Source organism: Carassius carassius, chromosome 30 (assembly GCF_963082965.1).
Source record: "Carassius carassius chromosome 30, fCarCar2.1, whole genome shotgun sequence".
Classification (NCBI taxonomy): Eukaryota; Metazoa; Chordata; class Actinopteri; order Cypriniformes; family Cyprinidae; genus Carassius; species Carassius carassius.
The window spans coordinates 15,435,242-15,459,399 of NC_081784.1; the positions used below are offsets into that span (position 1 = coordinate 15,435,242).

Genomic DNA, 24,158 nt, shown 5'->3' on the forward strand with positions numbered 1-24,158 from the left:
TATTGAGAGGTGCTAAAAAGCCATCTTTTCTCTAGAAAAACTTGATAAATCTACCATAGTGACTTCTAAAACCTCGTTAACTAGTTTCTAGACTACTAATAAAGTTCACTTGGACACTGGGTGCACCGGAAGGACTTTTGCATAGTTTGCGCTTGCTGTTTAATAATAATTTGAAACTGATAGTAGTAAGATGAAATAAGTAATTAATGAATTAGGTTGTATTATGCCTTGAACAGCGGTTTGTAAAATGAACGGATGGATGATGCAGCTGCAGACGCCTACTTCTGGAGAGACTCTCACTCTTTCAGGGTATTATGGGTATTATCTAGCCTTTGAACATGCATCAATTTAACACTTTTGTGATTGTGTTTGTCAAATTATTTTGGAATGAGTTATGTACCTATCTCTCAGATAAAACAAATGTTAGAATATGTATCAACACTTTTGATATTATTTTATTTTATTATAACTAACTTTTGGATTCATTATATTGTTAATCTTTTTATTATACTTGGCAATTTTTTTATTCATAAGTGTACATTTTTGGGTAAGAACGCAGTCCTGTAAATTTTTATGGTTGACTAATTCTTACATTTTATCTTAGATGGGCATAAAAAAAATCACTGTCAAAAATTGCTTTAAATGTTTAACCTTGTATAATTTCCCCCCTCTGTTTTTCTTCTTCTTAGGTTTATTCATTCGTTTATCTTATGTACTTTTAAAAACTTTTTATCTTTTATTATTATTATTATTATTAAATTTTGTCATCTATTGCTTTTGAGGTTGTTGTGGTTATATGCTTGTTTTATGCTTAAGTGTTGGCATTAATAAAAAATAAAAACATCAGTTGTACACTCGTTATTGCTGTGCATTGTGGGATTTAATGAGTGCACTTGATAATGTCCACTAAGGTTTCGGACACCATTAAAAATTCTGTCCCCTCACAGATCTGATTAGTGTCAAACCATGGTCAAACCCCGCATGTAGTTCAAGTTTGTGCCACTTTCCAAAAATCATTAACCTTCAAGATTGCACATGTTATAGCGAACGCATTCTCTTGACATCATAGTCTATAATACACTTCATAGACTATGATATCTTCTCCCTAATTTTTTCCAATCTTGACTTTAACACTTGAATCATTAGTGAAATAAAAGGAAACAGGCATTACTTCGGGTACCAAAAATACTTGGGTCCTTCTGCATGTTGTCACGTGTAAGAGGAACTTGACCTCCTTGTCATAATAGAGGCTGGCACTGTTGCTGTAGCTAAACATAGTTAATTAAAATGATTTTATTCTGTTGAAACAATTGCACTCGGTTAACGGAAGCTGAAAATGTCGGTAAATCGCTGTGTTTACTTATTGTCGCGCTCTCACTTCCGATCCCGGGTCTGTGCTGGCACAGCTTCTGTAGCAAACTACACTACACTGCATCCAACAAGAAGGACATTTAAACAGTTATCAAGTAGACATTCATCTTCGAACAGTTCTTCAAGACCCCTGGACACATCCCTGTTTGTCCCGCTCACCGTCAGAAGTGATGAAGGGGACGGGACAGTCGGCGAGGAGCTGACGCAACCGCTGGACAAAAGTAAACAAGTCTTTAGTAGTGTTATGTTATAATCTATTTCTATATGAATCACTTGTAGTTCTGGACATTCATATTAGCATTTGAATTTATCTTTAATATACCTAAACCTCATTCAACATCTGTATATGTAACCAAACTATAGATTTGACCATGCAGATGAAAATGACAATATTCGATTCAGTTAACTATTATAAAAATACATCCGATCGTTGTGTATTTACCCGTTTTAACAGGTGAACTTCTGAAGGTACTGAATAGATTCTACAAAAGGAAAGAAATGCAAAAACTGGCTGCTGACCAGGGGATTGATGGTAAGAATCATGGACCCATTATTACTACATGATCTTACATATTTAACATTGTATTTGTCAAACACACCCATCACATTGTGTTGTTATAACAACACGCCCATCTAAAAACAATGCACAGAGAAGTATGTCAAGAATACTACTGTATTTTGCTTGTCACAAAGCATTTTTGTGATCGTGGTTTATTTGTTCTTCAACAGCTCGTCTCTTCCATCAAGCGTTTGTGAGTTTTCGGAAATATGTGCTGGAGATGAACTCACTGAATGCTGAGTTTCACATCATTCTTAGTGACATCTGTTGTGGAGCTGGTGAGTATTTACATCAGATACTGAAAGGGTTAGTTCACCCAGATAGCAAATTTATGTAATTAATAACTTACCCTGATGTTGTTTCAAACCCGTAAAACCTCTGTTTATCTTTGGAACACAGTTTAAGATATTTTAGATTTAGTCCGAGAGCTCTCAGTCCCTCCATTGAAGCTGTGTGTACGGTATACTGTCCATGTCCAGAAAGGTAAGAAAAACATCTTCAAAGTAGTCCATGTGACATCAGAGGGTCAGTCAGAATTTTATGAAGCATCGAAAATACATTTTGGTCCAAAAATAGCAAAAACGACGACTTTATTCAGCATTGTCTTCTCTTCTGTGTCTGTTGTGAGAGAGAGTTCAAATCAAAACAGTCTGGATATCCGGTTCGCGAACTAATCATTCAGTTCACCAAATCGAACTGAATCGTTTTAAACGGTTCGCATCTCTAATACGCATTCATCCACAAATGACTTAAGCTGTTAACTTTTTTTAATGTGGCTGACACTCCCTCTGAGTTCAAACAAACCAAAATCCCGGAGTAATGCATGCACTCAAACAGTACACTGACTGAACTGCTGTGAAGAGAGAACTGAAGATGAACACCGAGCCGAGCCAGATAATCTAAAATATCTTAAACTGTGTTCCAAAGATAAACGGAGGTCTTACGGGTTTGAAACAACATGAGAGTAAGAAACAACATGAGGGTAAGTTATTAATTACATAAATTTGTTATCTGGGTGAACTAACCCTTGAACTGTCAATATCCATAAGAGAACGCCAAGTCTATCATGTTCCTTTCCTCATTCCAGGTCACATAGATGACATTTTCCCATACTTTATGAGACATGCCAAAGAGATTTTCCCTATGTTGGACTGTATGGATGATTTACGCAAGATCAGTGACTTACGGGTCCCAGCAAACTGGTACTGAGAGTTTCATCCACAGATTTAATCCATCAATGTATACTTTCTCATTTGCACTTACTGAAGTTTTAACACACAATGCTCAGAATTAGTCATTACAGTTAGTATTTTTTTTTTACCAATGCAATCATTTGAAAGTGATAAATGTGTGTTACAGGTATCCAGAGGCCAGGGCTATTCAAAGAAAGATTGTTTTTCATGCAGGACCAACCAACAGTGGAAAGACCTATCATGCCATCCAGAGATTCCTAGCAGCCAAGTGTGGAGTTTACTGTGGACCGCTAAAGCTGCTGGCCCATGAAATCCATGAGAAGAGTAATGACGCAGTGAGTTTCTCTCCTCAGACTAGCTTGTCTTGGTTTCTTATGTAATTACACATTAGCTGTGAATGTTAGAGCCGCTATGTATGGTTTCCTATTAGGGAGTGCCATGTGATCTGGTCACAGGAGAAGAGAGAATATTTGTTGATCCAGAAGGAAGAGTGTCTGGCCACATTGCGTCTACCATAGAGATGTGCAGTGTCACAACTCCTTGTGAGTATAGAGAACAAGATTGTTTGAACCTGTATGCGATACCTGTTGAGTGCTGATAGTAATCTTAAGCAATCTAATGAAAATGCACAATTAATAAGTACAAAGATATAGAGGTAAATATTAAAAAAATATTTTACTTGACTGTTCTTTAATTGCTTATTCACTGTAACACTACCTTGAGCTTGTGGAAAGGTACTGTGTAACTAAGACATATTATTATTATTATTGTTTGAATATTTTGTTTAGATGAAGTGGCTGTCATTGATGAGATTCAGATGATCAAAGATCCTGCCAGAGGATGGGCTTGGACAAGAGCTCTTCTAGGTGGGTTCACTTCTGGAAATCACCAGAAACAGTATTTATTTACACATATAGTTGGGCTCAAATATTTGGGAGATTTTTATTTATTTATTTATTTATTATTGTTTTTCAATAAGAAAAATAACAAGCTTTAGGAACTAAAAAAAAAGATAAAATAAAAAAAGAATATATAACTAGTGGTCGACCTATATATATATATATATATATATATATATATTTATTTATTTATTTATTTATTTCATTTTATTTTTTGACAGCTGAGCCAATATCTTGAAAAGTGGGGGGCCGATAGCCGATCATTCTTTTTTTTTTTTATTAATATTTAAGAAATTTGAAATCATTTGACAGTGGATTAAAAAAATAAATGTGTAAAATAAACACTTATACTTTAGATGAAAAAGTATTTTTCATAAATATTTAAGAGAAATATAATTAAAAAGGAAGTAAACACTGTAACCAACAGGGCACTCCATATTCTGGGAAGTCTGTGTGCACTGGGAAACATATTTTTCAAATAAAGCCAAGGTAACGCTCATTTTACATACAGCACACAGAGGAAATGCTTTCTATTACTAATAATATAAACGCAATCATGATAATACTTTGTATACATTAATTCCTTTGTTTAACCGTTCTATCTGATTATTAGAAAGACTTTTATCCGTATCAGACAGAACTGTTAAAGCACTGTGCTGAGATCTCTCAGCGCTGTTAAAATAAAAGTCCCACCCTGAACACATTGGCCAAGCAGAAAAACTTATCGGCCAATGCCAATATTTGAAAAATACTTCGGTTGACCACTATATATAACTTTCTCTGTCATTAATCAAATAAGCAAGTTTGTGAAATTGACTAAGAAAAAGTTTTGAATTTTTCACCTGAATATTGATTTGTAGTGAAACAAATTGCTTGAATTAGTAAAGAATGCAAATGAGAAGCATTTTCATAAGTGGTCTCAGATGTTTTTCTAGACCCACTTATTTATAACTTTATTTTATTGTTTGGGTAATTTAGATTTCATATAAATATAATAGATTAGTTATGTTAAAGATATATAGAGGTGCAAATATGAAGTTACTCTTTCTGAATAGGTTTGTGTGCTGAGGAGATCCATGTGTGTGGAGAAGCAGCAGCAGTTGACTTTGTCACTGAACTCATGTACACCACTGGTGAAGAGGTTGAGGTGAGTCTGTGTACTGTTTGTACATTTGTTTTGAAGTTAAATAATATTTCACTGTTTGTCTAATGGTGTGAGATACTGAAGCCATAAGTGTGTTTTTTTAATATCTTTTAAGGTACATAATTATAAAAGGCTGACCCCTTTTTCAGTCTCAAATCATGCAGTGGAATCATTAGATAACCTGAAGCCGGGCGACTGCATCGTGTGCTTCAGCAAAAATGACATCTACTCGATCAGCCGACAGATAGAAGTTCGTGGCCTGGAGTGTGCTGTCATTTATGGCAGCCTGCCCCCTGGTAAGAGTCCTTGAGTCGGTTTTTTCAAATGTGTCATAAGAGGAAATTGAATTTATATTTATTGGTATATTTATGCTCTGGTTCTAGTTTTTCGAACTTGCTTTATTAATATCACATTGCCTTCCAGTCATTACATCAAAATAATGATGACATGGATACTAACGTAGCATTTTGATTGGCCAACAGGCACCAAGTTGGCTCAAGCAAAAAAGTTTAATGATCCAGACGACCCTTGCAAAATCCTTGTTGCCACAGATGCAATTGGAATGGGGTTGAACCTGTGAGTAATTTCTTAAAATAAAATAAAACGGTAACCTTGTTTTACATTTTGACATTCAAAACCTTATCCCCCTGTTTTTAATGACAGTTCCCCGCTTTGTTTTTGATCCTGAGAATTAAATTAATGGTTCTCAAACCTTTTGAGTTAAAAGCCCTCCATATAGGCAGAGATCTAGTATTTTATCCTGGAAGTATTGCAGGGTTCAATAAACATAAAAAAGGTAACTAGTATTTATACGTATATTAAATTAACCACAATAAATTGTGTGACTCCAGAAGTTTCAAGGTTTTCAATTAAAAATACAGAGAGAAAAAGAATTAAGATTTCAGTTGATATCTTCTTTGTTTGTTTTGTAGCATTTTAATTTAGATTAGGATATTTAAATTTATTAATTTAAATAGTTGCCCCCTCGGATGTTTGCTGAGGTCCTCTTGTGGACTCAATGGCCCCAGATTGAGAAAAATGTAACTACATGTATACTACATGTAAGCTTTGCTTTAGCCTTTTGTGACATTGCACTCATTTTTGCACAACAGAGTTTGATTTCTTCAGCATCTTAATGAAAATACTGGTTCTTTGATTCCTTCAGGAGTATTAGGAGAATCATCTTTAATTCTCTGGTAAAACCCAGTGTGAATGAGAAGGGGGAGAGGGAGCTGGACACTATTTCCACCTCACAGGCGCTGCAGATTGCTGGCCGAGCAGGACGCTTCTGCTCTGTGTTTAAAGAGGGGGAGGTCACTACTATGCAAAGGGACGACCTGCCTGTTTTAAAGGAGATCTTGGGGAAGCCTGTTGATCCTATTGAGGTAAGAATAATGTGATTTATTATAAAAGTATATATGCTGTTTGGAAAAAGGATTTATTATTTGTGTATTTTTCATGCATTCCTGATCTTAGACAGCAGGATTGCACCCCACAGCAGAGCAGATAGAGATGTTCGCCTATCATCTCCCCCAAGCAACTCTCTCAAACCTTATTGTAAGTCTAAAGATTATCACACAACTATTTTACTGATTAATAATCATATACTTTTAAAACACTCCCTTTACTTTCTATTCCTTTATACAGGATATATTTGTCAGTCTTGCACAAGTGGATGGAATTTACTTTGTCTGCAACATTGATGACTTCAAATTCCTGGCGGATATGATTCAGCATATTCCTCTGAATCTGCGGACCCGCTATGTGTTCTGCACGGCCCCAATTAACAAGAAACAGGCCTTCGTTTGCACATCCTTTCTCAAGGTGAGTGTAATAATCTCTGAACGAACCACCTGGAGCTCAAAACCTGAATATTTCACAGCAAAAAAAAAGAATTACAGATAACTAATAGAAAATGGTGAACATTTAGTGAATTGATTTGGTTAAGAAATTATTTATAAGCCAGTGGAAAATTGTATGTGAAAATTGTGCAGACATAATAAAAAAAAAAAGTTATATTTGGATGTTAGATATATTGCGGTGATTAATATGCACGATATTGTTATCGTGGGCACTTCTAAATACTGTGAATAAATATACATTACAAATTATTCAGAATTTGGAATGCATTTTAAGAATAGTATTCCCATCAGCTGCTTAAAATGCACAACATTGCTGTATGCTGCTTGAAAGACATGTGTGTGCTTTGATATAATCAAGCACGCATGAGAAGCACATGGAGGAACACGTGAGAGACGCGCTGAATGAAAGCACATTCACTCTCTGACAGCAAATGGCGCTAAAATGCAGCCCTTACACTGTAAGCACAGTAAATAAAGCAGCTGTTACTTTCTAAACCATATTTAAATAATCTTAAATAACCATTCAGATTTGTGTTTTCCCTATGGTGTTTATGACAGAGCCAACTACTGAAATATTTAGACTTAATAGGCTATTTATCTTCAAACATTCTTTTTTTTTTTTTTTTTTTTTAATCTGGACTACAAATGCCCTAGATATTGTTTGAAAGTGTTTTGATCTTTTATTGTTCATTCACACTTTACATTGGCGGCTGAAGTTAGTAGGATAAACAAAAAAATAAAGAACGTCTGTGTTGGCCCGGGTTTCGAACACGCGCTAAAAGACGGTATGCCGTGAGAGATGACAGACACTAACCACTGAGCTACCAAGCTACACTGAATCAGCACCAGATCTCTAGATTCAAGACAGGACTCTCGGCTTTACATCGTGCAGCTGCTGAATCAAGGAAATGTGACCGTGTTAACTTGTGGCCTGTGTTTACCTATTATGAAAATGAACAATAGCACTGACTACACTGACTACATTTTATGGTTCATGATGTTAAAGAACATTTCATAACGTCTTAGACAACTGTACATTTGTGGCTACTGTGGCTTAATTATAAACACTATCGTTAACTCATATTTACCCTAGTAAAAACATGGTACATTTTAGTACGATCGAAGATACAAAAATTCTACTAGAACAGACTTGTATATGTGCATTCCCAGAAGAGATGAGAAATGGATTCGTGTTCAGCACCACAAAAAGAGCATAAGGTGTCAATAGCAGGAAACATCTTTTTTAAAGCTTCACAGGATAGAAAAGATGAAGTAATTTGTAAGACACATCCTTAATCTTATTGGTTATTAAGTATTTAGATGACAAAGTCCACACAAATTAATAAATAATTATTTATTACCGTCGACTGTGAGTGGCGTCACTTCCCAATGCAAACACGCCCAATAAAATGGCCCCACCCCTGTCACTTGATTGACAGGTTTCCGTGTAGACGTTGGAAATTCAAATGCAAAAGGTATTGCGATTCCATTTGAGTTTTGGCAGTTTACATGCACAGTGCAGAGAGAGTGAAAAGGCAAATGTGGTAATTAATATTGCTATTTAAATATGACAGGCTCATAGCTCGTAAGATATGGGAAACACAATTGCAAATGGACTTTGCATTTCCATTTTAAATTTGGCAGACACTGTGCGTTCACTTAATCGAAAATGAAAATGGTAATGCGCGATTTGCGTTTGGATTATGTCACATTTTATGCGTCCACAAATTGAAAACGCAATTGCAAATACAATTTGCAATTCCTTTTGAATAAAGTCCGCAATATCATTCCATATGGTTGTTTTATAAAATAATTTTTTTAAATCCTGGCCTGGACATAAAAAAAAAACTGGAAAATTGATGGATAATAATAAATAAATAAAAACGTGCAGGATCCCAAGTCACTGTACCTTCCGGTCATTTGATTCTCTACTTAAAAAGAAATAAAGAAAAATTAGAAATTAAATTTTTTTTATTTACATTTTTTTCATTTTAAAATAAGCTGATTTTTTATATTTTTGTTCATGGGTAAAAAATTTAATTATGCTTTAATATTTATTTTTCGAATGTGTGGGCATCATTTTAGCCTACTCATTTTATTCTAGGCCTATTTATGAAAAACCTCAAAAATCTAGCTAATTTTTTTTCTTCTGTTTCTTAAAACAAAATCATTTCTCTTTTTTTCCATTTCTCATTTCTCTATTTCTTTTTAAGTAGAAAATCAAACGACCTGAAGGTCCATGGACTGAACCCTGTCACTTTCATGGCTGCTGTTCCACAGAAGAAAAAAAAATTATTATTATTGTAATGGTATATTTGTATCTGTTAACCTGCATCAAAATGAAGATGATTTAATAAGGTTGTAACACTTTATAATAAGGTTCTATTTGTTAACATAAGTTAAAGCAGTATCTAGTATGAAATAACAGTGGACAATTTTTGTGTAGCCGTTTTCTAAATATATTAATGATAATAACATTTTCAAAATATAAATTTGTTTTTAAAGGGGAAATCGGATGCCCATTTTCCAAAGAGGTTTGTTCTCTTTCACGCCCAAGATGGTATGATTATTTAGGGTCTTCACAGCCCATAACAAACTGGCTGCGTGTTTTCTTTTCAGGTCTTCTGAGCCAGAAAACTAACTAAAAAAAGGAAAGATTTTTTTTTTTTTTTTTTCCAATGTAAATATCCAATATAGTAGCAGTGTTATTTTAGTATGACTTATATGCTATTTATTTTTTATTTTTTTAAATTAGCTTTTATTTTTATATTTCAATGCATAAGTTTATTACAAATATATTATTATTATGAGTTAGTTGCCAATGCAAGATTTCTAATGTTTTCTTCATGTAATATTTTATTTCAGCTTTTATTTAAATTAATTGAAATTATTTTTTAAATGTTTAGTTTGTTAAGAATAGTAACACTATTTAGTAGTAATTGTATAATAGTATATTTATAAATTAACATTGACCTGGTTAATAAAAGCTGTAAAACTAAATCTGTTCTCTATAGTTTGCCAGACAGTTCAGCAGAGATGAACCTCTGACATTCAGCTGGGTGTGTCGACATGTGAATTGGCCTCTGGTTCCTCCCAAAAACATCAAGGACCTGGTTCACCTCGAGGCTGTCCATGATGTGCTAGATCTTTACCTTTGGCTCAGGTATATATTTTTTACCCTAAAGTTGAACACAAACCATCTATAACTGTTTATTTGAATTGTAGCATTAAATCAGAGATCAATAATTAACTAAAAATCTCATTTCCCATGATTAACCTCTTGGACCGCTTCCCTCTCACAGCTATCGCTTCATGGACATGTTCCCTGATGCTAGTCTCATCCGTGATATTCAAAAGGAATTGGACGGGATCATCCAGGTTGGTGTGCGTAACATCACGCGGCTTATCCGTGCCACAGAGGATCAACCCGCCTCTGCACAAAACACTGCCTCCATAGGACTTGCTCTTTTAGACACACCACCACTGAGGAGGGGACGAGGGACAAAGAATCAAAGAAAAGATCCCAGGGCGCCGGACTCTTCACTGAGCTCAAGGTTGGTGCGGGACGGCCTACTGACAAAGGAACTTTTACAGCAGCTGCAGAGAGAATGGGTTCGAGAGCAGAGCCAACAAGGAGACGACTCCAATTCAGCAAATAAAGGGAAAAGAAAGAAAAAGTGAACATTAATGTGTAACATGGGCTTTTCTGTACATTGAGAGGATCAAGAGAACAGTATGGCCATACTTCTGATGTTCTGAACTGGATGTAATGGTTGTGCCTCACCATTTTTTTGGAGCACATGACATCTATCTTGCTATAAAACATCACAGCTTTCATAGAAATTTAAAACTGAGTGTCAAAAAGAGACATGTAACACCCCCTTTTAGATGTGACAATAAAATGATATTGATATTTTTAATGGCTCTCCTTTGCCTAACCAATGTTAAAAAAAATTTTTGTTTCTTCTACAAGATAATAACCAGAATCAAAAACATTGAAAGGTTCTTGGCAGTCCATTGAAACGATGATTTGTATTTTACCCTCTTTTATTTTTAGCATGGTTATACAGTCTGATGTTATTTTAGGAACTCAGCTGATATGTGGATTGATTTAGTGTGCACCTCACTGCAACGGCCTTGTACAGATGAGGCCAGTCTAAGGGTCATTTAAAAAAAGTCAGTGCAAATCAGAACTTGTCATATGTTACAGGTCTATACAGGTACATGTTAACAACTTGCTAGTAACATGTTTAACATGCTTGAAACGTGATAGCTATTAATGTATGTTAACAACATGCTAGTAACCCCTAGCAACCGCCCAGAGTACCATAGCAACACCTTAGCAACCACCCGGATTACCCTAGTGGAGCTTTTCCACTGCGTGGTACGGCTCGGCTTGGCACAGCCCAGTACAGTACAGCACTGCTGAGCGCGGCACGGTATGAGTTTCCACTGCAGTTTAGTGCTGCTTTAGAGTGGGCAGTATTGATCACACATCGTTATAGTCGCGCCGCCTCTAACATTACTGCCACGACTCCTAAAAAAATGTTTTCATTCCGTGTCATTCAAAACGGTTACATTTAATCCTTCGCTGGCTGTGCTGATTTAAATCTAATCTTAAAGTTTGTCTTGACTGACTTTTTCATCTAGTTTGTATTTACCCTCTTTTATTTTTAGCATGGTTATGCAATCTGATGTTATTTTAGGAACTCTACTGGACCAATGAAATACTACAGCTGATATGTGGATTGATTTCGTCAACAGCCGTGTATGTACAGATGAGGGCAGTGTAAGGGTCAGTAAAAAAAAATCAATGCAAATCAGAACTTGTCATATATTACAGTTCTACTTATACTGAAAAATTTAAATGAAGTGAAATTTTTCTTCTTTTCAATAGATTTAAACAAAAAAATTTCAGAATTTTTTTTTCTACTTTTGGCCTGTTTAAAGTTACCTTTCATGCTATGTTAATAGGTAATAGTCCTCTTTCCAACAATTGCAATTTTGAGATTAATGTATTTATTCATTGGACTACTACTACTATTAATTTATTATTTCAAGTAACGGGAAACCTGTTTGTATTCTGTTTGTGAAAATTATCTGGACAGTTATGCCTACACATTGATTTATTTGCACCATTGTAACTGTCAACGAAAATGGAACAGCTAATAGCATGTATCATGATAATGGACTTCTTTTTTTCAGGATTAAAATTTCAGCAATGAAGTGAAGTGTTAAAAGGTTTGGTAGATCAAGCTGCTCTGTGTTTGCTGAAGGCCCCGGTTAATCTCTGCCCATTACTATGGTAACTGTATTAGCTGAACGTCTGAGAAACATCTTAATCCTTGAACATTTTCCTTGGTTTTAGCCCATAAAGCTCTTTGTGAACTTGTTGCCTTTAACAGCACATTTATGTTACATTTAATACTTTACAGTTACAGACCCAGTGGAGCAAAGGCCTGAAATTGTCTGTGTGGACATACCCTCTCTTTGATCTTGTCAGCTCTGTCCTGGTGAACACAGATAAGGCTGTTCTGCATTTAGCATGCTTCTCTCCATTTTCCCACTAAGGATGTTTACATATTAAACTCGAACTGAACAGAGAGGATTCTTTTTGAACTATTGTTTCACTCAAGATTTGTTTTAAGGTGTTCCTGCAGTTTGGAGGGAAGCCAATCACATTGCTAGGTGAGGCTGGAGAGCAGAGAGGCCGGACGAGGCTTAGCCATTAATTATTTAGCCGTGAAAGGGGAGGGAAAAGAAGTGCTGAACTCTCACATAGGGAAATACAAGCTCAGAGGAAATCTTTCAGTCATATTAGAATCACTCCTGAGGATTGAGGGGGACCGGCTTCGAGACACATTTAAACCTGAGGACTCATTTTGTCTTTCAATAAGTAAATCACGTTTTTTTTTTCTGAGGTCACCACCTGTGTCAGGAAGTCAATATGTTTGCGGTCCATTTGCTGTCCTTTTACTTCTCAAAGCTTCAGGAGGATCAGATCAAGAAGGTAATTGTGTTTATAAAACCTCTCGACTTGTTAAAATATCTTTTTAGACAGACTTTCCATCAGAAGATAATTATAATAATTGTTTTTAAGAAATTATGCCTTGTATTCAATTATAAAGTATGTATTATTCTTCACTTCAATTATTATTATTATTATGTATCATTATTTCAATTCTCTTTCTGAGGTGTCTCTGAATTTTTTTTGTTTTTGTTTTTTGTAACTTTCTATGCTGTAAGTGCTATGCTGTAACTTCTTTTATCAGCCTATTGTCCATGATGAATGTGATTTCACCGTGGCCTGTGGAATCATTAACTCTTCTCGCATGCATGAGGAGAGAGAGAGGACCTTGACCTACTCTTTTGCATTTATTGAAATGTTTTTCATTTCCATAAAAGTTCACACCGTTTTGAGCCAAAATTAAAACAATGACTATTTTGTTGTAGATTTATCTATTTTACCTTGTTTTTAACTATTTAATCTCTCAATTTCAGTAGTGTGCTATGAAGTTATCTGTTATACTTGATCAGTTAAAGACACCGCTACACACTCTTTATTATTACTGTTTTCCAAATTTTATAATAATAGTAAAGTCACCAAAGTGATACAATAACACAAATGGACATATGGGAATTATATAGGGAGCAAAGGTACATTCTGGGATTCTTTTTGAACAGTTACTGAGTATGCTGGATACTTGTTCCACTGCTGTTCCTTTATCTGTTAATAAATGTCAAATAAATATATATAAATAAAAGTTTAGTTTCATAAAGAACCCCACTGACAAATCTGTATGCAAAACTAATCTCGAGTGTTCCGGTGTAAGCCAAACGAATCCCTACATTTAGAGATGTCATTTTATATAACAGTATAATTTTTATCTCCAGAAACACACCTACATTATCTTTCACAATGTCATGTAATTGTATTCGTCACTGATATTATTAGTATTATTTTATAACTTGGTCATTTTCTTGTCGTCATTCCTTCAGCATTTTACATTTAATTCTTAATATTATTTGTCAGTATTTTGTGTATTTATCCTTTTTTGTTATTCAGTCACTTATTCCACCGTATTTTGTTTCAGTGAATGTATTAAATAAGAAAGTTGTAGTGTTTGAAATAATTGTGTTTCTCAACAGGTAGACCGGTATCTGTACGCAATGCGCTTATCAGATGATCAGTTGGCGGACATATCAGCTCGCTTTCGGCAGGAGATGGAGAAAGGACTGTCAAACGAGAGCAATGCTACAGCTGCAGTCAAGATGCTCCCGACCCACGTTTATTCAACACCCGATGGCTCAGGTACACTGACATATACATGCCTCCTACTATAACTATTTTCACATGCACCAGCAAAATTCGGAACCTCTGCGTTAGAGTAATATTAAATAATTAAAATCTGTTGAGGTTTGTTCTCTTTCATATGTTTCTCCTGCAGAGAAGGGTGAGTTTCTGGCGCTGGATCTGGGGGGTTCCAAATTTAAGGTACTACAGGTGAAGGTTTCTGAAGATGGGAAGGGGAAAGTCCAGATGGAGAGTGAAACCTTTCCCATCCCTGAAGAGGTCCTCAATGGCAGAGGAACTGAGGTGATCATCACTTCACATATATGAGTTTGAACAAAAAGTAATCTATTGCGGATACACTTTTTTCAGTGTATTGTGATTGCGATGTTGATAAGAAAAGACTGAATAAACTTTGTTGTTAGTTCTCGTAATTATACCAATACATTTATAGCAATTATGTATTTATTCATGCGTTGCTCGTGTTCAATAAACAATGTCAGCTGACCTCAAGTCTAAGTCACTGAAAAAAAAAATAACATGAATAAGAAGCGGATTATTCAAACTGATAATGTTTTCATTAAATTATTGTTTCTCCTTCAGCTTTTTGAGCATGTGGCAGAATCTTTGAAGTCTTTTCTACAGAAACACCACATTAATCACACAAGAAAACCTCTCGGCTTCACCTTCTCTTTCCCATGTGCTCAGTCCAAAATAGATGAGGTACAGTTGAACTCAGACATGTTTATATACAATATCATCTTAACCCTTTATTTCAATCAAGGTGTTCAAGTCAAGATATTGATTCAAGTGGATTTTCTTGCACCAGTGAAATGAAAGAAGAGACACTGATATCAGCAGATCTCACTGACACATTGTGTTCGTGTTGACACAGGGTGTCTTGTTGTCATGGTCAAAGAATTTCAAGGCTAGAGGTGTTCAAGGGAAGAATGTGGTGCAGTTATTAAGGAAAGCCATTCGAAAAGTTGGGGTATGGAAACTATTTTCTTCATTCATCATTTTTAGTGAATAAAATGGGAAAGTAGAAACCAGCTGGTGCTAGTAGAAGTCATAGCAATAGTCAGCTGGTATTTTTTTTTATTTTTTATATTTTTTGTTGTTTGTGAAGGATGTTGACGTGGATGTCCTGGCTATGGTCAATGACACAGTGGGGGCCATGATGACCTGCGGATATGATGACCAGAACTGTGAGGTGGGGGTTATTATAGGTAAGGCCTCACTGGACACGTAAAGAAGAGCTCTAAAACTCATAAGACTCATGCAAGAGTAAGAGAAATGTAAATGTTTGATTTGTGCCACTATCTGTTTCAGGTACCGGCACTAATGCTTGTTACATGGAGGAGCTCAGACACATTGATCTGGTGGAAGGAGATGAAGGCAGAATGTGTATTAATACTGAATGGGGGGCATTTGGAGATGATGGTGTGCTTGATGATTTCATCACAAGCTTTGACCGTGAAATTGATGCCGCCTCAATTAATCCAGGAAAACAGCTGTAAGTGCTTATTAATAGGCAGGTCATCAGATTGCTTTAACACAGAGATGCCCAAACCAGGGCCTTTTAGGCAAAAGTTAGCTCGTAATGACCTCTGATTTGGCCGTCATGCCATATTTCAAAAGCAGGAAAAAAGGTGCAATTGAATTTTCATTTTATTTATAAAATAAACTAATAAAATAAAATATTTTATTACATGTTTGCAGATATTTAAGAAACGTGCTAAGTTAACATACTTGTTTATCTGAAAACCAATGCTACAGTCTTACATACAGCACCTTTAAATATAATATTTGGATTTAATGCATCATTTACTTATTCCCACAATCAAGTTTTCAATCATTTGAGCCTCAATCAAGTTTTATTTTTGGCCTTTCATTTTAAAAGGTTTCGAAACGTGTAAATTAAGATTCTTCCCAAAATTTAATTTTCTATTTTCGCCAAGTTTTATAGATAATATATTACCTTTGTAACTCTGGTTGTGTCCTTCCCAGTTTTGAAAAGATGGTGAGTGGGATGTACATGGGAGAACTCGTGAGACTCATCCTGCTGAAGATGGCCAAAAAGGGTCTACTCTTTTGTGGCCAAGTCTCTGATGCTCTTCGAACCAAGGGAACTTTCCAGACCAAACATATCTGCTTGATTGAACAGTAAGATTACATAGTCACAAAAATATAAACTGATATTAAATGGGTTTGAAATAAGCAAAACGTTTTTCTTTCTATGAGGAGTCCTATGCCAAACCTATTATGACTGATTTAAGGTTCTAAATATTCATGTGTGATTATTTGAGAATTTTTCCTGCTGAATAGATTAGTTTAGATCAGCATGGATTTCCACCCTGGCTCAGTCTGGTTGTTGGTGGTTAGTGCTGGTCTAGATGGGGTTAAATGTGCATATTCTAACTGAGGATGTTTCCAGGTATAAAGGAGGTCTGGAGAACACCAAGGAGATCCTGGAAGACCTGGGTCTAAATCCTAGTGAAGATGACTGCATTGCTGTCCAGCATGTCTGTACCATCGTCTCCTTCAGGTCAGCCAATCTGGTTGCTGCCGCTCTGGCTGCCATTCTGACACGGATCCGAGAAAACAAAAAGCTGAAAACCCTTCGGACCACAGTAGGAGTGGATGGGATGGTTTACAGAACACATCCACAGTATGTCAGTTCACTTTCAGAAACAAATGTCAAACCCAAGGAGGTGAAAATTGAAATTGGATTGAAGAAGATTTAAAACCCACAACTTGTATTTAAATTTTAAAGGTACCCCAAGAGGCTCCACAAGGTGGTCCGCCATCTGGTGTCAGACTGTCATGTCCGTTTCGTGCTGTCTGAAAGTGGCAGTGCAAAAGGTGCCGCCATGGTGACTGCAGTAGCTCAGCGGTTGGCTTCCCAAAGGAAGGAGATCGATGATACTCTCGCAGCATTCTCCTTGAGCTCCACACAGCTTCAGGAAGTAAAGGCGAAGATGCGCGTGGAATTGGAACGAGGCTTGAGGAAAGACTCCCATCCCACTGCCTCAGTCAAAATGCTGCCCACATATGTTTACAGGACTCCAGATGGGACAGGTAAAGGAAACTGGCTATTATAGCAATTTTTTGTAAGTCATTTATTTTTAGCACTATACTATTCTATAATATAATAATTCTCCAAACCACTTGTCCTATTGCTGCAGGCTATTATATTTATATCATTATTTTGATTTCATTTGTATATTTAGTGGGATACAGAATAGATGTGAAGTCTGAGGGTTATGATAATTTACTTATTAACATACATATTATGTCACTGGATGTTACCATCACAGAAAGAGGAAAGTACCTTGCCTTGGATCTTGGTGGAACCAATTTCCGTGTGTTGGTGGTTAAGATTCGTACCGGTATGCGGAATTCAGTCAGGATGTACAACAAGATTTATGCCATTCCACTGGAGATCATGCAAGGCACAGGAGAGGAGGTGAAACACTGTCAATAAATAAACTATTATTTTAGTCCAAATGAATACATTTGTATAACGTTTACCGTCATTATAAGGTCAGAAATGTATCAGTACAACATTCACAAGAAATGTTAGTTTTGAAAAGCTGTTTATTATTATTATTATTCCAGTTGTTTGACCACATAGTTCAGTGCATCTCGGATTTCTTGGACTATATGGGAATGAAGAACACTCGTTTGCCTCTTGGCTTCACCTTCTCTTTCCCATGCAACCAGACAGGTATTGATAAGGTAAACAAGAATCTTTTCTTGAGATATCAGAAGTCACTTCAGCTGCCACTAATTCTCATAACAAGGCTTAAACACCTTAAAACAAACTGTTTAAGCACACAGACAAATGCAACTCTCGATTGATCATCCTTGCCATCCAAATGTTTAGGGAGATCTGGTCTGCTGGACGAAGGGCTTCAAAGCGACAGATTGCGAGGGGTATGATGTTGTGGATATGCTGAGAGAGGCCATCAAAAGAAGAAATGTGAGGAGAAGCAAACATGACACACTCATCAAGAAGCACTATTATCATCATTAATGTCAATGTTCCATTGTCACATTATCAGAATATTCAGACTTGATCAAATGCTTATATTTTTTCATAAATAATTATAATGTAGTTTATAATCTCCTCTAGTTTTTTGTGTTACTTGTTTTTTGTATTGGTGTGGTCATGATTTAATTTGTTCTTTCAGGAATTTGACCTTGATATCGTTGCTATAGTGAATGACACAGTTGGCACAATGATGACATGTGCATATGAGGACCCTAAATGTCAGATTGGTCTTATTGCTGGTATGTGTTAATGTATTTCTATGGTGTTTCAGTGAGGCTGTATGTTAACTGACAACCTCACTGCTGATTATAAACCAAAACACACAAAGATTATAGTATGCAACTTATCGATAACTCTATGATTCTTAAATCCACAGGAACGGGAAGCAATGTGTGTTACATTGAGGAGATGAAGAATATCGAGTTAGTGGAGGGTGATGAAGGCCAGATGTGTGTGAACACTGAATGGGGAGGATTTGGGGCAAATGATAATATTGAGGACATCCGGACCAGATATGACAGAGAAGTGGACGGAGGCTCACTCAATCCAGGAAAACAAAGGTAAAAATGACCATTTTAGTCAATGTTATTTTCCAGTGGTTATTCTAAACAGTTCCGAGTTTTCCGCATTAGTCCACATGGAGGCAGTATACTATCAGGAATTCATGCAGGAAGCATGAAACCAGTGTTAGCGACACTAATGTTGCAATGCACATAGCCTTTTATAGGCAAAAAGCAAAAATAAGGGGTATTAATTAGTAATTAATTACTTTGCCATTATTGGGAAGATTAGAATTTAATTATATATTAATTTATATGAAATAATAATTACATAATTTTACTTAAAATACAAATGTGACCCTGGACCACAAAGTCATGAGCGATTTCCATTAATGTAGCCTATGGTTTGTTAGGAGATACAACTATTTGAAAATCAGGAATCTAAGGGTACAAAAAAAACTAAATATTGAGAAATCGCCTTTAAAGTTGTCCAAATGAAGTCTTTAGCAATGCACATTACTAATGATAATACATTTTTGATATATTAACAGTAGGAAATTTCATGGAACAGGATCTTTACTTAATATCCTAATGATTTTTGGCATTTGGCATAAAAGAAGAATAGATCATTTTGACCCATACAATGTGTTTTTGGTTATTGCAACAAATAAATCCTTGCTATATGACTGGTTTAGTGGTCCAGCGTCACAAAAAATCTACTACTACTATTATTAATTTGCTTTTTTTTTTTTTAAATATAAACAAAGTCTCAGGTTTTCCAGATATGTTCTGATGTGTTCTCCTCTAATTTCCAGATTTGAAAAGATGACCAGTGGAATGTATTTGGGAGAGATTGTAAGGCAGATCCTCATTGATCTCACAAAGCATGGTCTTCTGTTTCGTGGTCGCATCACAGAGAGACTGAAGACCAAAGGCATCTTTGAGACCAAGTTCCTCTCTCAGATTGAGAGGTACAGTCGCCATTTATGACATAAATGTATTGGTCACATGCCTGACCTCAACTCCTTAAATATTTTGCCAAATACCTTTATATATCATGCTGATGTTGTTCAACCTATTGTGTAGCTTTCACCTTTAGCTGAATTTCACATTTAAGTTGCACTCAGTTGCTTATTTATGAGCCTCATGTACAGTATATGAAGCTCATAAATTAGTGTAGTATTAGGTTTTTAAATGATGGGGAAAAAAACGGAGCGCTCCTTTTATAATAGACTCTCAAAGTCATTTAAATGTATTTACTTCTAAAGTCTAAGTGAATAAATGCAACGTTATGTATTTATTCTGACTCATGCTTTGGCTTCTTCCATTTATTCAGTGACGGTCTGGCGCTGCTGCAAGTTAGGTCTATTCTGCAGCATCTGGGCCTGGACAGCACATGTGATGACAGTATCATCGTCAAAGAAGTGTGTGGAGCTGTTTCCCGTCGAGCAGCTCAGCTCTGTGGAGCAGGAATGGCTGCTGTTGTTGACAAAATCAGAGAGAACCGTGGTCTGGACCATCTGGAGATTACTGTAGGGGTGGACGGCACCCTTTACAAGTTACATCCACAGTAAGTAAAGATTAGTGCAACAACTTAACATTTTCATTCAATCAGTGTTGGATTCATATCTTAAACTTGATGTGTTCCTTTTTGTGACAGCTTCTCCACAATCTTAAAGGACACTGTCAGAGAACTCGCGCCCAACTGTAAGGTGGATTTCATCCTATCAGAGGATGGCAGTGGGAAAGGGGCGGCCCTGATCACAGCGGTAGCACAGCAGCATAATATAGAGAAACAAGGACCTCAATAGATGCACAGACTGGGTTTCTTTGAGGGCTGATGTGTTGTTTTAAGAGTTCAGGTTTCTGCTGTATAAGTAATCACAGATTTATCAAATGACAACATTCACAAATTCTTGCTCATTTTGCAGCTTGCATATCATTTTATTTTTTTGCATACAAAAATCCGAAAATCAGGTACATTGGCAGAAAAGTGTTCATTTATTACTTTTCTATTATTATTCTTTTATTTTAAAAATGTATTAATTAGTGCAATTAAGACTGCACTGATGTTTATCATGTTCAGCATTGGTTCACTCTCACTGTACATTGCCACTTTGAAGGGTCTTTTTGTTCCGACTCAGTGAACGGTTTGCATGGGCAGTCAGAGTGAAAGGCTCACAGAGGCCTAAACTAAAGGGGGCAGTGGCTGTGTGCAGTGGAATGTCATGAAAATATGTTGCTCTAGTGCTCTACGATGGTGTCTGAGAAGCTTAGAGACCAAACAGCCATATTAAATCAGGAACTGCTGTACTTGAAAAGCAATTTATTTATTTAAATAGTAGAGGCAGATTAGAGTCAAATTGAAAGTTTGTTTTCGGTATTGTGAAAAATGACTTAAGATTTTATTTGAAATCGAATGTGAGCAGACATTTAAGATCATTTTATGGTATATTTACATCTTTTTTTTTTTTTTTTTTACAAGATCCAGTCCACATTCATTGTCATTTTATGGAAAAGATAAAAGAGGAAAAGACTAGTATACTACTGTTCAAAAGTAATTTATAAATTTATTCAGCAAGGGTGCATTAAATTGATCAAATGGGACAATGATTGTTACAAAATGTTTCTATTTCAAATAAATGCTGTTCTTTTGAACTTTATACTCATCAAATAATCCTGAAAAAAAGTTTCATGGTTTCCACAAAAATATTAAGTACAACAACTGTTTTCAACATTGATAATAAGAAATGTTTCTTGAGCAGCAAATCAGCATATTAGAATGATTTCTAAAAGATCCTGTGATACTGAATACTGCAGAAATGATGCTGAAATATCAGCTTTGCATCACACGAATAAATTCCATTTGGAACATAAGAAAATATAAAACAATTATTTTATATTGTACTAGCATTTCACAACATCACTGCTTTAACTGTATTTTTCGATCAAATAAATGCAGTCTTAGTAAGCATAAGAGACTTTTTTTTTTCAAAATCAACCCCAAACTGAATGGTACTGTATATTCTTCAAAACGTAGTGCAGTATGCATTTGAATTTAAATTATCTTTGGCCACTTTTCAAATGGTGATTTAATAGATCCATTAGGATTTCCCTTTTGTTTACACTAATTTAAGCTTCTAAAGGATTTAACAAAGCAAGTAAACCAGGCCAGCTCCTGATCACAAATCCTCACGGTGCAGGAATGGAAAAGTTTACTCATCGTAATCCCTCCTGCAAATGCTAACTAGCTTCACTGCCAAACAACAGTAGCTGAAGCAAGTAACCATGCTCATAAGCACGTCACTGTTACCTGCATGTGCTCTAGTATGCATGCAAACACATTCACTTACACTTAGCTAAGGTTAGCCAAGTTAGATAACTCTGCTAAATTAAGTATAATAAGAAACACACATCTCTCTGCTTACAGTAATTGTTTTCTGTGGTATATTGTTTACCTCTGTTCATTAAATCGATACAAGGAAAAAATATTGAGCACGGTTTGTTATTTGTTCCATATCAATAAACATCAAAAGCACAAGTTCAGTAACAGTCCTAAGGTCCCTTCTCTGAGGTGGCATTGAATTATGTAAGAGTATGTGTTTAATCCGACTTGATCTCAAGAAGCCAACTAGTTCAGCTGATGGTGAGATTCTCTATCCAAATGTGTGTGTGTGTGTGTGTGTGTGTGTGTTTATATATATATATATTAGTAAACTATGCTCTTAGTTATGGAAAGTAAATAACTAAAAGTTCCTGCATCCTGTGTCTGTTCAAATAGCTGTGTTTAGAGAACAGGCTGATATTTTATAGTGTTTAGTTCCTTAAAAATGTTCTCTCAGGTCTTTTAAATTTCAGCAAAAGCCCTATGTTGTATAGTATTGGGTAATACATGAGATAAATCATGTTTATTTGTAATTTCTGCTAGAGAGAAGTACACAGTAAACCGACAAATCATGTATGCAGGTCCAGAGTGCAAATTCCAGACAGATTAATGATAATTATATTAGGCCTAATGCATTGTATATTAGTAAATCATGAGCATTTCTTTTACCCCTTGTAGAGGTAGTGTTTCGCTCTGCCTCAGTAAAGACTAGTTCGAACTAGACACACATTCTGCAGAGTTTATTCCTGTTCTTCTGGATGTTCTGTTGAAGACATGGTATAATTACTGGAGCCTAAAAGCATTTTAGAAAAAAGCTGTTAAACAGTTAGAATATCTTTTTTTTCTTTCATTAAAATACCAGTAATTATGCATCTCAAATGTATAGTTCCACTGGGCAGTCTAAATAAGCCAATCACACCATAAGCTGATTCTTAAATTTAAATTTTAGCAAATCACAGCAGTCAGTCTTACACCTATGCCTACTTCAAAAAATACTATTAAAATTAATTTATATCTTATATTTAGTCACTTTTCCTGATCTGGATCAACCATTCCTCCTTATGAGAAATTTACAATGATTATATATATATATATATATATATATATATAACAACTACAACATGGACTTGAGAATGTATCATATTGGTTAAGAACTGGTCCGTGTCCTTTTACAAAGCTGGTCATTGTATCTGCTTGTATGTCTGTGTGGCTCGTTCATGCATGAACATTCAGCTGTCAAGGGGTGTAGTATCTACTGGGTAGGTCATCTGTGAAAATATCAGCCACTATTTATTATATGTCATAATTCTGCTGTCACAGACGCTAAGCAAACACAGTCCTGGAGTAAATCAGAGTAAATCTGCCCTACTTTGAAAAAAGTGCTTTGATTTGTGAAGAATATTCAAATAAACGTAATTCAAAATGAGTATTTTAGAGCTTTAGTCAGTAAATGAACATTTTAAATGACAATTAAATAGGCTAACAATGAGATTTATATTGTAAGACACAGAATTCATTTCCTTTACACTCCCAGTGCTGTGAGTAAATCTGCCAGGAAATGATATCATTGCTCAACTATGCAAAGTACTTAACTGGCTGGACATTGTTCCCTTGTAAATAAACTTTCGGGAATGAGAGACATTTGAGTGTATGCCATATGGTGACATTTTTGCCAGTACGATGCATGTCCTGTAGAATATGAATAGCTCTGTTCCAAGAAACCTTATCTCAATTTGAGTCACTAGTATTATGGTCATGAAGGATTTTGATGTCTTCATCTCTGTAAATGTTTCTGTCTGTCTGTCACTAAAAATAAACTGTAGCAACTCTCCGTATACGTAGGACTTACATTAAATACCAATATTAAAATTAAATTAAAAAATTGAACAGTTTTCTT

The 24,158-nt window shown here is 35.6% G+C and overlaps 2 protein-coding genes and 1 long non-coding RNA gene across 3 annotated transcripts; 2 read left to right on the plus strand and 1 right to left on the minus strand.

Annotated features, from left to right (window-relative positions):
- The first annotated feature begins 1,194 nt into the window (after positions 1-1,194).
- LOC132110740 (ATP-dependent RNA helicase SUPV3L1, mitochondrial-like) lies at positions 1,195-10,948 on the plus strand. Its single transcript, XM_059517599.1, has 15 exons — positions 1,195-1,592; positions 1,826-1,903; positions 2,101-2,208; positions 3,018-3,132; positions 3,290-3,458; positions 3,554-3,665; positions 3,912-3,989; positions 5,078-5,169; positions 5,282-5,462; positions 5,649-5,742; positions 6,332-6,551; positions 6,643-6,723; positions 6,814-6,990; positions 10,043-10,191; positions 10,331-10,948. Exons 1-15 carry the CDS (start codon positions 1,337-1,339, stop codon positions 10,707-10,709), a joined length of 2,289 nt encoding a protein of 762 aa, XP_059373582.1. The 5' UTR covers positions 1,195-1,336; the 3' UTR covers positions 10,710-10,948.
- LOC132110741 (uncharacterized) lies at positions 6,814-16,402 on the minus strand. Its single transcript, XR_009424676.1, has 2 exons — positions 16,301-16,402; positions 6,814-7,033 (listed from the first exon to the last, which is right to left on the minus strand). It is a non-coding gene; the product is annotated as an uncharacterized LOC132110741 (long non-coding RNA).
- hkdc1 (hexokinase domain containing 1) lies at positions 12,555-21,390 on the plus strand. Its single transcript, XM_059517596.1, has 18 exons — positions 12,555-13,038; positions 14,178-14,340; positions 14,477-14,625; positions 14,923-15,042; positions 15,215-15,310; positions 15,449-15,548; positions 15,652-15,835; positions 16,330-16,485; positions 16,757-16,990; positions 17,096-17,400; positions 17,640-17,788; positions 17,941-18,060; positions 18,209-18,304; positions 18,516-18,615; positions 18,753-18,936; positions 19,692-19,847; positions 20,213-20,446; positions 20,537-21,390. The coding sequence occupies exons 1-18, from the start codon at positions 12,976-12,978 to the stop codon at positions 20,685-20,687; spliced, it is 2,760 nt and encodes a 919-aa protein (XP_059373579.1). The 5' UTR covers positions 12,555-12,975; the 3' UTR covers positions 20,688-21,390.
- Positions 21,391-24,158: the final 2,768 nt, after the last annotated feature.

What these genes read in the sequence shown, in the direction of transcription:
- hkdc1 (XM_059517596.1), top strand. Translation starts at nt 12,976, where the DNA reads ATGTTTGCGGTCCATTTGCTGTCCTTTTACTTCTCAAAGCTTCAGGAG. An exon ending in AAGCCATTCGAAAAGTTGGG is followed by an intron (nt 15,311 to 15,448) that starts GTATGGAAACTA and finishes TTGTTTGTGAAG; the next exon opens with GATGTTGACGTGGATGTCCT. An exon ending in TGAGGTGGGGGTTATTATAG is followed by an intron (nt 15,549 to 15,651) that starts GTAAGGCCTCAC and finishes TATCTGTTTCAG; the next exon opens with GTACCGGCACTAATGCTTGT.
- LOC132110740 (XM_059517599.1), top strand. Translation starts at nt 1,337, where the DNA reads ATGTCGGTAAATCGCTGTGTTTACTTATTGTCGCGCTCTCACTTCCGA. An exon ending in TGACATCTGTTGTGGAGCTG is followed by an intron (nt 2,209 to 3,017) that starts GTGAGTATTTAC and finishes TCCTCATTCCAG; the next exon opens with GTCACATAGATGACATTTTC. An exon ending in GATCTTTACCTTTGGCTCAG is followed by an intron (nt 10,192 to 10,330) that starts GTATATATTTTT and finishes TCCCTCTCACAG; the next exon opens with CTATCGCTTCATGGACATGT.